Source organism: Spermophilus citellus (genome assembly GCF_964194105.1).
Source record: "Spermophilus citellus genome assembly, chromosome: 8".
NCBI classification, from domain to species: Eukaryota; Metazoa; Chordata; class Mammalia; order Rodentia; family Sciuridae; genus Spermophilus; species Spermophilus citellus.
Genome location: NC_138189.1, coordinates 101,039,730 through 101,055,072, shown reverse-complemented (window position 1 = coordinate 101,055,072; position 15,343 = coordinate 101,039,730). Strand labels below are relative to the sequence as shown.

Sequence of the window (15,343 nt, the reverse complement as noted above, 5' to 3'; positions counted from 1 at the left end):
TGGACTGGCTTGAAGCACTGTTCTTGGCACAGTAAACACAACACTTAATTGGTGGCTACTCCAAGTTCTTTAGACTTCAGCATTTCCTAATCTTCAGGCCTCAGTACTTTTTTTTGTAGCAATAATGGTATTCTTCATCAGCATAGCTACTGTCATGGGACCAACACCCCCAGGGACAGGAGTAATATAACTATAATATAACTATTCTTACTGACTCCTTCAAAGTCTCCAACCAACTTAGGTTTAGCAGTTACAGGATCCTGAATTCTGTTTATTCTCATGTCAATGATTGCTGTTCCTTCCTTGTCCGAATCTGCTGTGATCAAACTTGGAATGCCTGCAGTAGATATGACAATATCTGCAAGAATTGTGTGTTTCTTCAATTGTTCTTTGGGAGTATATCAATGAGATACACACTGGAAAGATGGCATCACCTCCAGGTCATTCATGAGCCCCATCTCTGTGTAGTAACATTGCAATGTACATTCTAACATTTTTTGATCTTTCAGCCACAACCATGTTCTTCCCTAGGATTGGAATACCAGTTTGCTTAATTAGCCTCCACACACCTCCTGGGGTAGTGGGTAACATGCACTATTGGTCCAAACACATTCGCCCTACATTAGTTACATGAAAGCCATCAACATCCTTGTCTGGAGTACCAGCATTGCTGATCTTTATCTCATCACTGTGCTCTGGGAGAGGCAGCTGAACAAGGAGACCGTCTAGATTTTCATCATTACTTAGATTATTGATTAAGTTCAACAGTTCTTCCTCTGAAGATTGAAGCTGATTGCACAATCGTCTCACTGTTGATTCTGAACAGTGGCCAGATGGAAAGGTTGGTGGCAGAGGTGCTACCTTTGCATAAAGCAGTCTGCCGCCAAAGCAGATAGAGAAAGTTGTAATCATCGCCAGTGCCTGTGCCTGTGCCAGGAGCGAATATACTAAATGTTAATTCATTTAATATTTAAAACCACTTTATAAAGTTTTACTAGCATTATTCTTAAATTACAGATGAGGGAATTATATATAAAAAGTTATATAACTTGTCTAAGGTAAAAGATCTAATGAATGAAAAAGGCAGGGTTTGAATCCATATGGTCTGGCTCCCAAGTCTATATACTTTTCCTTTATAATATATAACAAATATATATATAACAAATAATATATAACAAATATATTGTTTTACAATAAAAAAATAAAGGAAGCCATTGTCTCTCCGTAAATCCACCCCCAGATAGCAGTAGCCAAATTGACAATAACAACAAAGCAAAATGAGGATACAATCAATGCTAAGCAAAACCTCCAGTCCTTTTTATTTTTTGTTTTGAGACAGGGCCTCACTAAGTTGCTGAGGTTGTCTTCAGTCTTTTCTCATCACTCCTTTACCTTTGGGTGCTTTTTCTTTTCTCTAAAAGACCAGGATCCTCCTCCAGTGTGTAATCAACCCAAGCAAGCTGCTCAGAGTTTCAAATCTCAGCACTATTCTGACTTTCCTCCTTAAACCGCTTCCTTTATTTCTTTTCCTCTTCCTCTCCTGTCTGAAAAAAAAAAAAAGCTGTCAAACCACTTTAGAATCATGTATTTTTCTTGACAAGTTGGTCATTTTAAAACCAGGGGTAATTGTTTGCCTTTGATGATAGAAAACTTTCAGAGTACAGATATACTCCTTGATTTGATGGGCTATGTCCTAATGAACTCATTATAAAATGAAAGTAATATAAGAAGAATAGGCAATTAATACACTTTACCTATAGAACATAATAGCTTAGCCTAGACTAAGTAAATGTCCTTAAAATTCTTACATTAGCCTACAGTTGGGCAAAATAACAGGAAACCCTATTGAACACTAAGTTCAATTTACCATTCTCCTGCCTCAGCCTGCCAGACCACTAGGATTACAGGCTGGTTACAATTTATGCATCCTCTTAGTTTATCTTTGGCTTCAATATAGTCTTTTTAAACTACTGGAGGAAAAAATTTCATTACTAAAACTCTACTTTTTCTTCCTTCCTAAATACTTAGCTTCTCTGTTTATCCAGAAATAAAAGATTGTCAGAGCCGAATGTAGATTTGGGTGACATGTGTTAGAGTTACAGATACCTTTACATGTAAAACTTAGTATAGTTAAAAGATTTAAAAAAAAAGTTTGAGAGGCAGAGAGGATCTTAGAATCTTATAAAAACGGAAGTTGGAGTCCACAATGCATTGCTCATGTTTGTTTGTTTAAGAAATGCAAACATAAAAAGTGTTCAGATATCTGGCCATAAAATGATGCAAGTCAAGTCTTTGTTCCTGCAGTAAACTTGAGTCAAAAGAACAAACACAGATATCTCATAAGGTTGCTCAACTTGGAATGCCCCAAGGTTTTTACATCTGAAAGCAGAAATTTTTGAAGTTGAGTATCTTGACTTGACACTTTATTCCAACTACTTTGCCCCCCCCCCACCACCATGATGATGAATAAGTTGCTGGGCAGTATTAGAAAGCCTAAGTAGTTTTTAATTTTTAAAAATCTGGTGTGTTATGTTTTAAGGTACAGCAGCTCTAACATCTGTGAAATAAGTTAAATTGACATAGTAATTGAATCTGAGAATGTGCTTTAGGGATATTTATTTGCCACAGATAAAGAAAGAAACTTTTAAGCTCTTAAATAACGGATAGATTATTCTTATAAGGTATAAACTGTTTATAACTTGGAAAAGCATTGATAAGAACAGTTTTTCAATAGTGTCCTTTTATTTTCAAGGTAATGTTAAGTAATAATTGGACACTCTCTATACTGATTTGTGAACTCCCTATTGGTGAGATTCCTTTCAACATATTATTTCATATATCCCAGGAGTAAAGAACCTATCACTCCCATCAGTCCCCCACCCAATAATTTCACCATGTAAGTATTTGTGAAATCATTATGTTGTATACCTTAAATACATATAATTTTAAAAATTTGTAGAAGCTCACAATGGTTCTGTTCATGTTCTTCTCACTGCATCTCCCCACTGATTATAACTTGTTCTTTCAAATTCGGGGCACTGAGAGGCAGGCCTACTTTCTAATAAAAATAGTACATATTAGCAGGCATTCTAGAATTCTCATAACATAGCACAAGATGTGAAGGCTACATTACACCCCATGCATTCATTCTCTCTCCTTACATGGGCTCTCTCTTGTATATAGCTCATGTGAATTATTGCTTTGGCATTGAATGACTGGAGTCTCTTAAAACCATGTGCTTTTGGATACCATTTATCAAAATCACCTTCTTTCCTAATGAAGGAAGAGTTGATACCAGGCAATTGGTCCAGAAACATATTCACCCGCCAGTCTGGGTTGTCCAAAGCACAATCTAGTACAACTTGATGTTTGAGCTACCTTTCTGGCATTCTCCATGGATGTTTAATTATTGAGCCTTTGCCTAAGCTACTGAAATTAGTGGGCCAGGGAGAGAGGAAGGCTCATTACGTTTTGAAGTGCCTGCTCACATTCTTGGGGCAGCCTCCTTCAATTGAACTACTAACTCTACTATCATGTTTCTCCAGTTTCAGAGCTTTGTTTCTAGAGTAAGCCCCCCCCCCCCCCCCGGAAAAAAACACTTCTCTTTACTTCCACTTGTATATATTGTGATCTGCCTTTTGTTTTTTTTATGTGTAGACTCTTTTAGGTCCTTTTGCAAAGATCTACATTCTCAGAAAGTGGTGTCAACACTGAAGATATCTTACCTATCAGTTACTAGAATCATAGTGACCTTAAGTGAAATAAAATGACTTCTGCAACCACAGAGACTAAGATGAAAATTATGATTCAAACTGGAAACAAATCCATTCACACACACACACACACACACACACACACACACACACACACTGCCTTGATGTCTTTGATTTTTCTGATTTTATGGTCTGTAGTCTGTTTGAGTTCATGGTCTATAGTTTGTGGCTTCCAAATTTTTTAAATTGCTGTGAAACTTGTCCTTGGAGATATTTAGTTTTCTTATCTTAATTTTTTATACAAAAATCTTGGAACTTTTGAGACATACCATGTATCTCAGTATCTCCCCAGTATTGGTCCTTTTTGCCTGCCGTGCTGGGAATTAAACGGGCTAGGCAAGTTTTACCACCAAAGCCACATCCCCAGCTTCAGTACTGTACTGTTTTTGAACTAAAAGTGCCAGGTAGTTTGATAGTTTAAAAATTTTGAAAAGACAAGATAAACATAGTATGAGGATGAGTCATGAAAATCTTAGTTGAAATTCATGTAATCTACCCCTATCTTATTCCTTGTGGGTTTGATTGCAAATTAAAAAGAAAGATCTTAAAGATGTAATTGTTTTTCATTTCTTTATTACCCACTGATGATGTTGGGTACCTGATGATGTCCCTATTACTATAATAATAGGGACAAGAAAAATTGGAAAGTGTTTCACTTACTAATGAAAAATCTTCCGTTGGTTTAAAAGCTAACATGTCCAGAAGTTCTGAACTGTGTTTTGTACAGTCTACCTCCAGGCTGAAAAGTAGCTTTTATACCCCAAGATTCTGGCAATTGGCTATCTTAAAGGAGCCAGGACAGTTGTGAATCATTTAATGACTTGTTTGAAGCAGTTCATTCTCACCTTCCCCTCGTCCATAGTTTTGAAGGATTCTGACCTTATGGAGAGCTAAGGTTACTCTCCTAGGAACACACTGTGAAGATACCATAAGCCTTTTGCCTTGCTAATCGTAATCCTCTATTGTTTGTATGAAGGCAAAAGAAACCTCAGCAGAATATCTCATGTGTATATGTTTTCATTTAACAGAAAAGATGACTCCACAGGCTGAGTGTTCTGCAACTGAGACGCCAACCCCAGAGGAGGAGCATCAGAGAAGGAAGATGATGGCAAAGCGGGCAAAAATCATCAAGGAGTTAATACAGACAGAAAAGGATTATCTCAATGATTTGGAGCTGTGTGTTCGTGAAGTGTTTCAGCCCCTGAGAAACAAACAGGTAAATGCAAACTTGAGATTTTTTTTTTTTAGAAAACTTTTTTGATGTTCTCTCCTATATCCTAAAAAAGATCAGCAGCACATGAAATTGAAGCACCCTAGTTTATCAGTAAAGTGATGTGTCTTTTTCCTAGTTTCCAGTCATAAGTCCACAGAACACACCAGATTTGTACCTCTTGTGTCAAGCAGAGAGACACTCTAAACCCTCCCTTTGGCCACAGAAACTGTATTCTAAAACATGAGGAAATTCACAGCTTTTTTCCATTTTGAAATTTCTGTGTTCTGCCTTAAATTTCCATGAAACTGGTAACAAAATATGAGCAACAGGTTTTTAGCAGGCTAGGAACAAACTTATTAATTCAACAGTAATCATGGATTTAGAAGAGAAAAATATGCCTACTCTCCCCCATTAAGATTTTGATTAAATTTATGAGTATTTAAATAAAATTCAATGAAAAAAATAACATTAAATGTAAGTAAAATTGTTCTGTTTGAGTGCCACAGACAAAACTTGAAGTGTTTATAAGTTAATCATTATCACCTTTAATCAAAGTAAATATACATACACAGAGTTATTTCACCCATTTAACACTTATTAATAACGTGTTACGTAATCGTCACTGTTCCCAGTACTGACCTTACAGTTCAGAGCAAAAACAAAGTCCTGCCCTTGTGGGATATGCTTTGTACTGCAGAAAGAGAGAAGTCAGACAGTAAACAAGAAAGAAAGAAAGTTAAAGTATATTAGATGTTACATCTCAGAAACCAAAGCAGGGGAAAAGGATACAGCTTGAAAACAGAGTTTTGGTTCTTCTATTGAACGACTGTGGCAAAGGAAGGCCTTTTTAATGGGAGACATTTGAGCAGAGACTTGAAGGAGTAAGAAATGTTCCAAGTAGAATAGGAGGAGCAAAGACTCTTAACAAGCAGTAGCTAATCATTAGGGGGTAAGTGGTCCTCATATACAATTCAAATAGTTTAGAAAACATAAAATAGACAGTAAAAATGGTCATAAATTCTACCTAAAAAAAAAATCACCATTTTTTTTGAATACACACACAGGACATTTCCACATAAAGTGATTAAAACTACACATGCTGTTTTGTAACATAAGTGTTTCATTCAACCATATATATCTTTTCATGACTTTTAATACTTGTGAATGTTTTTCTACTGTTATTGATGTTGAGGTACACTTACCTTTCGGGTGCTTGTCTCCTTATCTCAATCCCATCTCATCCACTCACTCCAGGTCACCTTAGAATTTGTCATTGCCAGTAATTTCAACCTGTTCAAATCAGAATTTCAAGCTTACTCTTCTCTAATTCTTACCTCCTCTCTTTCAGCCCACTCCTGCTGGTAACCTGTCTCTGACAATTTTTTGAGGGGTTCAGGGGTGGGTACTGGGGATTGAACCCAGGGAAGCTCTACCTCTAAGCTACATCCCCAGAACATTTTAATTTTTTATTTTGACTCAAGGTCTTGCTAAATTGCCCAGACTGGCCTCAAACTTGCAATTCTCCTTGCCTCAGCCTGAATCACAGACATATGCCACCTCCCCCTGCCTCTGACAAATTTTTAGTGCCACCTAGACCTCCAAGTACTTTTTCCTTGTTCATCAGTTCCACAGCTGGCTTAGGGCCCATGGGTCATTCACTGTAATCACTGCTTGTATATGTGTTTGATTTCTTTTTCCCTTTTCTACTTACTCCCCTGAAAGATCGTACCTGGAGGGGTTCAGGTTTCTGGCATAAGTAAAGGTATGGAGTAGACAGTCTCTTAAAATTCAAGACCACTTTCTTCACACGGGTCTCCCAGTAATGTCTCTAAGGGGGGATCTCTCATATCTTTTCCCTCACACCTCAAACACTCCCTTTTCTCTCCTAATGTCTTTTTCTTACCACTTTATTGAATAAGTATACATAATACAGGAGAGGCACACATTTACAACACCAAATCTACCAAACGACCTGCATCTCTACCTACATAATCTGACTTCCTCCTATTTCAAAATATCAATAATTCCTGCTTATAGTAAAGGACAACCTCTCTACTAAGACAGCAGATCTGACCCCTTCAGGCCTATTCTAGGGTTTTACTCTTCCATGTGTCCTTTCTGTGTCCCGAATAATTAGTTTTACCTGCTGTATTGGATCATCATCATTCCCATTATCTGTAATCTCAAAACAAAAACAAAAAAACCTCCCTCAATCCTAAAAGATTTAACTACATATTCTGTATTTCTTTCTCTTTTAAAATTAAGTGTAAAAGGGCTGGAGTTGAGGCTCTGCCGTAGAGTGCTCACCTAGCATGTGTGAGGGCCTGGGTTCGCGATCCTCAGCACCACATAAAAATAAATAAATATATAAATAAAATAAAGATATTTAAAAAGTTAGATATAAAATATGTAATATGTGCAAAAGCACGCATCTGAAACATGTTTCAAAATAAGCACAGTATCCTGTCTCCAAATAAATAATAAATAAAAAGGACTGGGGATGTGTCTCAGTGGCTAAGGGTCCCTGAATTCAATTCCTGGTACAAAAAAATAAAATAAGCACAGTATGCCTATGTTGCGCTAGCGATAAAAAAAAAAACAACTAATATATAAGAAAACTCCTTCCCTTGACTTCATCATCCACATTTGTCTCCCATGGAATGAGAAGTTCATTCAGTTGAAAATATTGCCCATTTCAAACCATCTGCTACACAGTTGAGTCAAACTGGGCCTACCAATAGGAATGCACTGCTGAGCTGCACTCTTTTTTTTCTCTCTCTTTGATTTTTAAAATTTTTTTAAATACACAACAGCAGAATGCATGAAAGTTCTCTTTACACATATAGAGCACAATTTTTCATATCTCTGTATATAAAGTATGTTCACACCAATTCATGCTTTTATACATGTACTTTTTTTGCATTACAATTGTTATTACACATATATACCACAATTTTTCATATCTCTGTATATAAAGTATAATGACACCCAATTCGAGTTTTCATATATGTACTTTGGATAATGATGTCCATCACATTCCACCATCCTTGCTAATCCCCTGCCCCCTCTATTTCCCTCCCACCCCTCTTCCCTATCTAGAATTCATCTGCACTCTTAGAGAACGTTCTCTAATTTTTGTGTTTTATTTTTTGCTGTTGCTTTCCTCGTTTTTTGCTTCCTAGTAACTGTTAGAATATGCGATTCTCAGTATAGGTGACTCAGGCCATGTCAAATAAAGAATTTCCACTATGGTATCATTTATGGTAATTTAGCAATGTTTGACTTTTGCTCCCAGTGCTTTGAATTCCGATTCTCACGATTCTAACTCACATTTCCCATGTTATTCTATTTGGGTTGTGGATAGCTTGTTGATTTTTCACTCTGGGTGCTTCTCTTGGTTTTGGTATCTTTTGGTGCTCTTTTTTCTTCCTCTTTGTGGAAATCAGTTTCGTTCTTGCAGCCTATTTGTCCTTTCTACTAATGCAATAGCAAATCTTTTAAGGTTTCTCAGAATTCTCCTGTCAGATCTGCCTTTTCCCCACCTCTTAAAGCTTTTAATCTTTGATTAAGTAAATATGTGCTCAGGAACTTATGTGAGTCTCATAAACATTTATATGAGGCTGAGTTGGTTAACTGATGCCAGCAGTTCATTAACTTACTGCCTCTTCATGTCCTCACTTCCCTCCTAACCGTTTAAATACCACAGTCTGTGCACGCTACCCACCTGTCATCAGTTAGTGTCAAAATATGTAAATTAACTCATACAATTTTCAGGTAACCATGGGAACCATCTGCAAACCATGCTTAGTTAAACCTCAGGCAACATAAGTAAATATTTTACGTGTATATGTCAGGCTGGAAGATATGTTGGAAAGTCATCTAATCTCACCGTCTTTTCTCTGTGTAAACTTAAACTTAGACTCCCAGTAAAAACATGGCATTTTATGTAAGTGAAGATTGGTGGAAGGAAGTTGAAAACTGAAAAAAGCACTACACGTTTTGGGTTTATGTGAGTAAACTTGTGTGAATGAACCAGCGTACAAATGAATGACTAGAGCCAGCCTTGACTGACAACTGTTCAGGGACAATCGACTTCTTTTTAATCTTAACTTCAAGTTTTTTCCCACCAATAGGCCATCACCTAACAGGGAACAGGATAAATGAAGCAGTTACATCATCTTTAACAGCAGCACTATGAAAGGTTTTGCAAAGATGGCAAAAGTATTCACAACATTCAATGTTGAAATTTTCACTGGGCTAACAAGTTCTAGTTATATATTATCCAAACACGGCAATAGGAGGAGACTCCCCATTTTTTGGCAGTAGATCAAAATAAATAAAACTGGAGAAGGCTATCTAATGATAGATAAGGATTTTATGTGTAAGAACAAAAAGGTGACTGAAAACATTAGAGGAATTTAAATCCATATTTTTTTATTTGTGTTTGTTTTTTAATTTCTAAAATTCACATAGTACAAATCTACCTAAGATCTCAAGAGGGATATAAGATCTCAAGATTTCCAAAAGGTAAAAGGTATTTTATTTATAAGCATTTATTTTGAATGCACACTAGGTAGATTATTTATTTATTTATTCATTTATTTTAGTTGTTGATAGACCTTTATTTTATTTATTTATTTGCTGTGCTGAGAATCAAATCCAATTCCTCACATATGCCAGGAAAGTGCACTAGCACTTAGCCCAGCCCCAGCCCTAGATTTTTATTTATGATAAGAAAGTTATGGATATTTATTTATTTTGAATTTGTTCACATATGGTCTAATTGTGTGCATTATGCTTCAAATGTTGTATTTTCTGGAAAATGGCAAAAAAATCTATAATTTAGTATTGGCAAGAACTTCCTGGAATTTTTAAGCCTCACAGAGCAATTTCCTAAGACTTTTCCTATAATAATTAATAGAGGAAAATATACGTCAGCAAGTATCTCAGGTTTTTGCGTCATGGAGGTATTCTTATCAAAATCGTCTTCTCTGTCACCTACATCAAAAGACTTTTACTGTTTCCAGAAACAATAGACAGTTATTTTTACTTAGTAGGCAATCAAAATTTTTTTCCTCTTGTATTTTTCTATCACTCAGCTAATCTTCATGTCTCTCTTCACTACCAAAATTTTGGAATTAAATTTCAGGACTAAAGCATAAATTCTACTTTATGGAATGAAATTGGCCAAACTATCGTGTGTGTGTGTGTGTGTGTGTGTGTGTGTGTGTGTGTGTGTGTATGAACATAACACAGCGAATTTCACCTTTATGTATATCTATAAAGCACTAATTTAAAAAAAAAAAACTATAAACAAACAGAAGAAGACCAGTAGAGTAGTGAAAAGGGATAGTGGAAGGAAGGAGGAGAGGGAAAGGGGAAGTGCTGGGACTGATTGGAGCAAAATTATATTCCATGTTAAATGAACCCCAATATTATGGATAACTACAATGCACTAAGAAAGGAAGGAAGGAAGGGAGGGAGGGAGCAGATATTCACCTTGGTTCACTGACAACTTTCTTAAAGTCAGCTACTCTAAAACCTCTTCTCTTCCAATACTAGTGGAATGATTAAGTTGATTTCTCATGGACATGTCTTATTTATACAAGCAATTACAATACTTCATTCGTAACATGTTCTACCCCACAACAAAGTCAAATGCAAAGGTCTTATAGTTTTATAAGATGTTACCATTGAGTGGAACGGTGTAAAGGGTGTATATGGGATCCCTCTTATAACTGCAGGTGAATCTACAATTATTTCAAAATAAAAGGTTTCATTAAAAATTATAATATCCTTATTTTCCCTATATCCCTTCCTTTTTTATTTTACTAAATTATCCCCCTAAATACATGTATAAAATTTTATATGTAAATATAAAATTTTTATTATCCTTTACCTTGTTTATTCTCCCAAATTTTCAAATCAATTCTCTTCTCATCAGAATTCTGGGGATGTAAGATAAAATTGTAGGAAAATTGAAGGAAAAAATTTATAATGCATAAGAATTTCCTGTTTCTCTTGACTATCTCATGATCTCATTAGAATACCAGAAATCGTTCTAGATTGCAGAACAAGCTGAGGGAGAAAACCAAGTAAGTCCCTCTCACCACCTCCTTCTTCTATTCCCACTGTAGAGTCCGGCAGTTCCTGAAGTCACACTCCTCAGTCATAGGGCCTTACAGGTTTAAGGGAACACACAGGTCTAAGTCAGGATGATATTGTCAAAATAAAAGATGCCCAGAAAGCCAGAAAAAAACATCAATGGGAATTTGGTCACTAAATTAAAAAAATAAAATCAAAGCAATTCCAGCTAACTATAATTGAGGTATTAGAGCAATGATTCAAAAGATATACAGTGAATTTCTGATTCTGTTTTTATAGTAGTTTTTCTGAGCCAATGTACTGACTTTAAAATTTTAAACTCTTGTTGCAAGTCTGCTTTAAATGTTGATGCGAATATTCTTCAATCCTTTAGAAATACTGATTTCCATGCTGCGTGTCACTGCATCACAATGAATAATCCTGAACTCTATATGACCAGTTTAGAACTCCACATTTTTTAAATCATAAATTTAGTTTTCTCCCTTTATGTGGAATCCTAGAGTTTATTATATTATCTGGACCATTGTTGTTTCATCATAAGGTTAGATACTTAAATTCGTGTTAAAAAGGTAAAAACAAAATCTCAAAGAAGTTTTCTTTACTTTAAAAAAAATTTTATGTAGTGGAGTTTATTATTCTGTGACTTTAGTATAAACTGTTTCAAATAATTTATATATATAAATTTGTTTAAAATATAAATGAAGTAAAATGCATTTTGACACATTATACATTCTTCTGGTAGTACATGAAGTAGAATCACACTGATCGTGTAAATATATATATTAACAATTCATGCTACCATTCTTTCTACACCCATGCCCCCTCCCTTTCTATCACTCCCTAGTGCCTAATCCAAAGTACCTCTATTTTTCCCTAGTCCCCCTATTGTGAATTAGCACCCACATATCAGAGAAAACATTCAGCCATTGGTTTTATGGGATTGGCTTATTTTGCTTAGTGTGATATTCTCCAACTCCATCCATTTACCTACAAATGGCATCATTTCATTCTTTAAGGCTGAGTAATATTGCATTGTGTATGTATACCACAACTTATTTATCCATTCATTTGTTGAAGGGCATCTAGGTTGGTTCAATAGTTTGGCTATTGTGAATTGAGCTTCTGCAAACATTGATGTGGCTGCATCACTGTAATATGCTGATTTTAAGTCCTTTGGGTATAAACTGAGGAGTGGGTCAAATAGTGGTTCCATTCCAAGTTTTCCGAGGAATCTCCATACTGCTTTCCATAATGGTTGCACCAATTTGCAGTGCCACCAGCAACATATGAGTCTACCTTTCCCCCCACATCCTCGCTGCCATTTATTGTTCCTTTTATTCTTGATAATTGCCATTCTGACTGGAATGAGATGAAATATTATTTTTGATTTGCATTTCTCTAATTGCTAGAGATGTTGAATATTTTTCATATATTTGTTGATCATATTTCTTCTTCTGTGTCTGTTCAGTTTCTTAGTTCATTCAGTGATTGGGATATTAGCTTATTTGGTGATGAGGGTTTTTTTTAGTTCTTTGTATATCTTGGCGATTAGTGCTCTAAGGTGCATTTGGTAAAGATGTTCTCCCATTCTGTAGGCTCTCCACATTTTTGATCTTTCCTTTGCTGAGAAGAAGCTTTTTGGTTTGAATCCATTCCATGAACCTCAATGAAGTTTTCCTTACTTTTAAATAACTTTGCTAGTAAGGGAAGTTCCTGTGTATTAGAGAAGATTATTGCTGTGAGATATCAAACTCAAAAATCATACAAGTAAACGTTGCTGCTGACCACAAGACGCCTGCACTGAGATGTGTCCAACTGGCCTCTCCTGGGTCCTGACACTGAGTCATGGAGATTCCCTCACTTTCCCATTTTCCCCAGGAGGGACGATTCAGTGTTATCATCCTGGAAGACACAGGCTTAGTTTGCTGACAGAGCAAGTCCAGAGTCAGTTGAGTGTGAAACCGGATACGTCTATATTCTACTATGTGAAACTTCTTTTTATGGGAAGGAAATCCCTTATCTCTTCTTGTTCAGAAAACTTCAGCCTATGAAAACGAGGGAATTTTTTTTCTTTTATTATAGGTTTCTGACAGGAACCCTCCTCCCTGTTGTTACATTTATAAGCATCTCCTAAACTTCATTTCAGTAAAGCTTCAGTTTTCTCTAATTATTATAATCTTCATACAGATCTGAACTTTCTGTACTGAGTAAGAAGATAAATGAAGGTATTTCCCAGTTCAGAGCTAAGGCTAGAATGTTCAGAAATGAAAAAGAGAGAGATGACATGCAGATGTGTTTGAATACCCAGGAGTGTGATCCCTTGCATCTGATACAATGGTCTTGCGCTCATCACTTCACCTTTCTGAACTGAGATGCATAATCTATTTTAATATGCTTGTACTTGTGAAGGATAAGCGACAATGTTTCAGTGGCTGTGGTTATTACAATGATGTCAGAAACTTCCCTAATGAAATGCAGGCAAAGTTGGGGCAGCTTTACTAGGGCGTAGATTAATGGAGCCGTGTATATCAGTACAGGGTTATAATCCTGGTCTCCAATGAATAACTCTTGACTAGGAACAGATAAACTTTAATGTATAACTTTCTAAAAAGAATAATAGTGGATCAGAAAGGAAGCAAAAATTGGGGAAGAAAATATTTATTGATAAGAATCTATTTAAAGCATTTTAAACACATACAAAGCTGATGATCACATGAGTTAATTAATTAATTAATTAATTAAAGGTCATTTGGAGTATGCAAAGACAAATGAAACACTTTTCTTACCATTAAAAAATCAAGAACTAGGGCTGGGGATGTGGCTCAAGCGGTAGCGCGCTCGCCTGGCATGCGTGCGGCCCGGGTTCGATCCTCAGCACCACATACCAACAAAGATGTTGTGTCCGCCGAGAACTAAAAAAAAAATAAATAAATATTTAAAAAAAAAAATCAAGAACTAAATAAAATAAAATAAAAAGTCAAGAACTCCTAGTTAGAAGTGATAAGCCTCTTATAGCTATAAAAAGATAACTTGTAATGCAAAGTAGTCATTGGTAAGTGCAACTAATAAGTGCAATTGGAGTTCAGAGAAGGGACAGATCACTTGCAGACAGCTCAACTGGGTAGTATTTCATGGAGAACGGAACACTTTAGTTGAATATGCAAATTAAAAGGTTAAATGTTTGTCAAATGCGTACTGCAAGCAATGCCTGCTGCTAAGTTCTGCCTGGGAATCAAGGAAATTTATTTCATAGTCCTGCCCTGGAAGAGTTTATAATCTGGTCAAGAAAATGACTCATAAACACATAGAAGCACAAATAACAATTAACAATTTATTTCAAGAGGCTATTAGAAGTGATCATGACAGAAGGCAGTTCATGATTAGTTAGGCTAATTAGATGTGCAGCAAGTAATTGCTTTAGACATTAGCAGAAGCAGGCAGCCACTTCCATGACCTGTCAGCAGCACTCGGCAGGAACACTCCCATTTTCTGACTTCCAGGACTCCAGGTTCTACTGGCTCCCCGACCCATTCTAAGTGCCCTTTGTCCACCTCCTTCACTGATGGATCCTCTTCTCTCTGAAAACGGATGTGGTTCAGGGCTTAGGCTGTGGCCTTCTTTTATTTATTTATTTTTTATTTTTTTTATTGGTTGTTACATTACAAAGCTCTTGACATATCATATTTCATACATTAGAATCAAGTGGGTTATGAACTCCCATTTTTACCCCAAATACAGATTGCAGAATCACATCGGTTACACATCACATTTTTACATACTGCCATATTAGTGACTGTTGTATTCTGCTACCTTTCCTATCCTCTACTATCCCCCCTCCCCTCCCCTCCCATCTTCTCTCTCTACCCCATCTACTGTAATTCATTTCCCTCCATGTTTGTTATCCCATTCCCCTCATAACCTCTTATATATAATTTTGTATAACAATGAGGGTCTCCCTCCATTTCCATGTGATTTCCTTTTTTTTCTCCCTTTCCCTCCCGCCTCATCTCTCTGTTTAATGTTAAACTTTTCTTCCTGCTCTTCCTCCCTGTTCTGTTCTTAGTTGCTCTCATTATATCAAAGAAGACATTTGGTATTTGTTTTTTAGGGATTGGCTAGCTTCACTAAGCATAATCTGCTCTAGTGCCATCCATTTCCCTGCAAATTCCGTGATTTTGTCATTTTTTAGTGCTGCGTAATACTCCATGGTGTATAAATGCCACATTTTTTTTATCCATTCATCTATTGAAGG

At 36.2% G+C, this 15,343-nt stretch overlaps 1 protein-coding gene and 1 pseudogene across 2 annotated transcripts in view; one reads left to right on the top strand and one right to left on the bottom strand.

Annotated features, from left to right (window-relative positions):
- The window catches only part of ARHGEF38 (Rho guanine nucleotide exchange factor 38), a gene marked incomplete at its 3' end in the record, with an annotated part of 128,937 nt that overhangs the window by 23,089 nt on the left and 90,505 nt on the right, over window positions 1-15,343 (top strand). The window contains exon 2 of the mRNA XM_081304786.1: window positions 4,802-4,989. Within this exon, the coding sequence (XP_081160912.1) occupies window positions 4,802-4,989 (188 nt within the window). The remainder of the gene's footprint in view (window positions 1-4,801; window positions 4,990-15,343) is intronic.
- Window positions 45-4,703, bottom strand: LOC308654262 (bifunctional methylenetetrahydrofolate dehydrogenase/cyclohydrolase, mitochondrial-like; annotated as a pseudogene). Its single transcript has 2 exons — window positions 4,619-4,703; window positions 45-927 (listed from the first exon to the last, which is right to left on the bottom strand). The product of its transcript is annotated as a bifunctional methylenetetrahydrofolate dehydrogenase/cyclohydrolase, mitochondrial-like (transcript).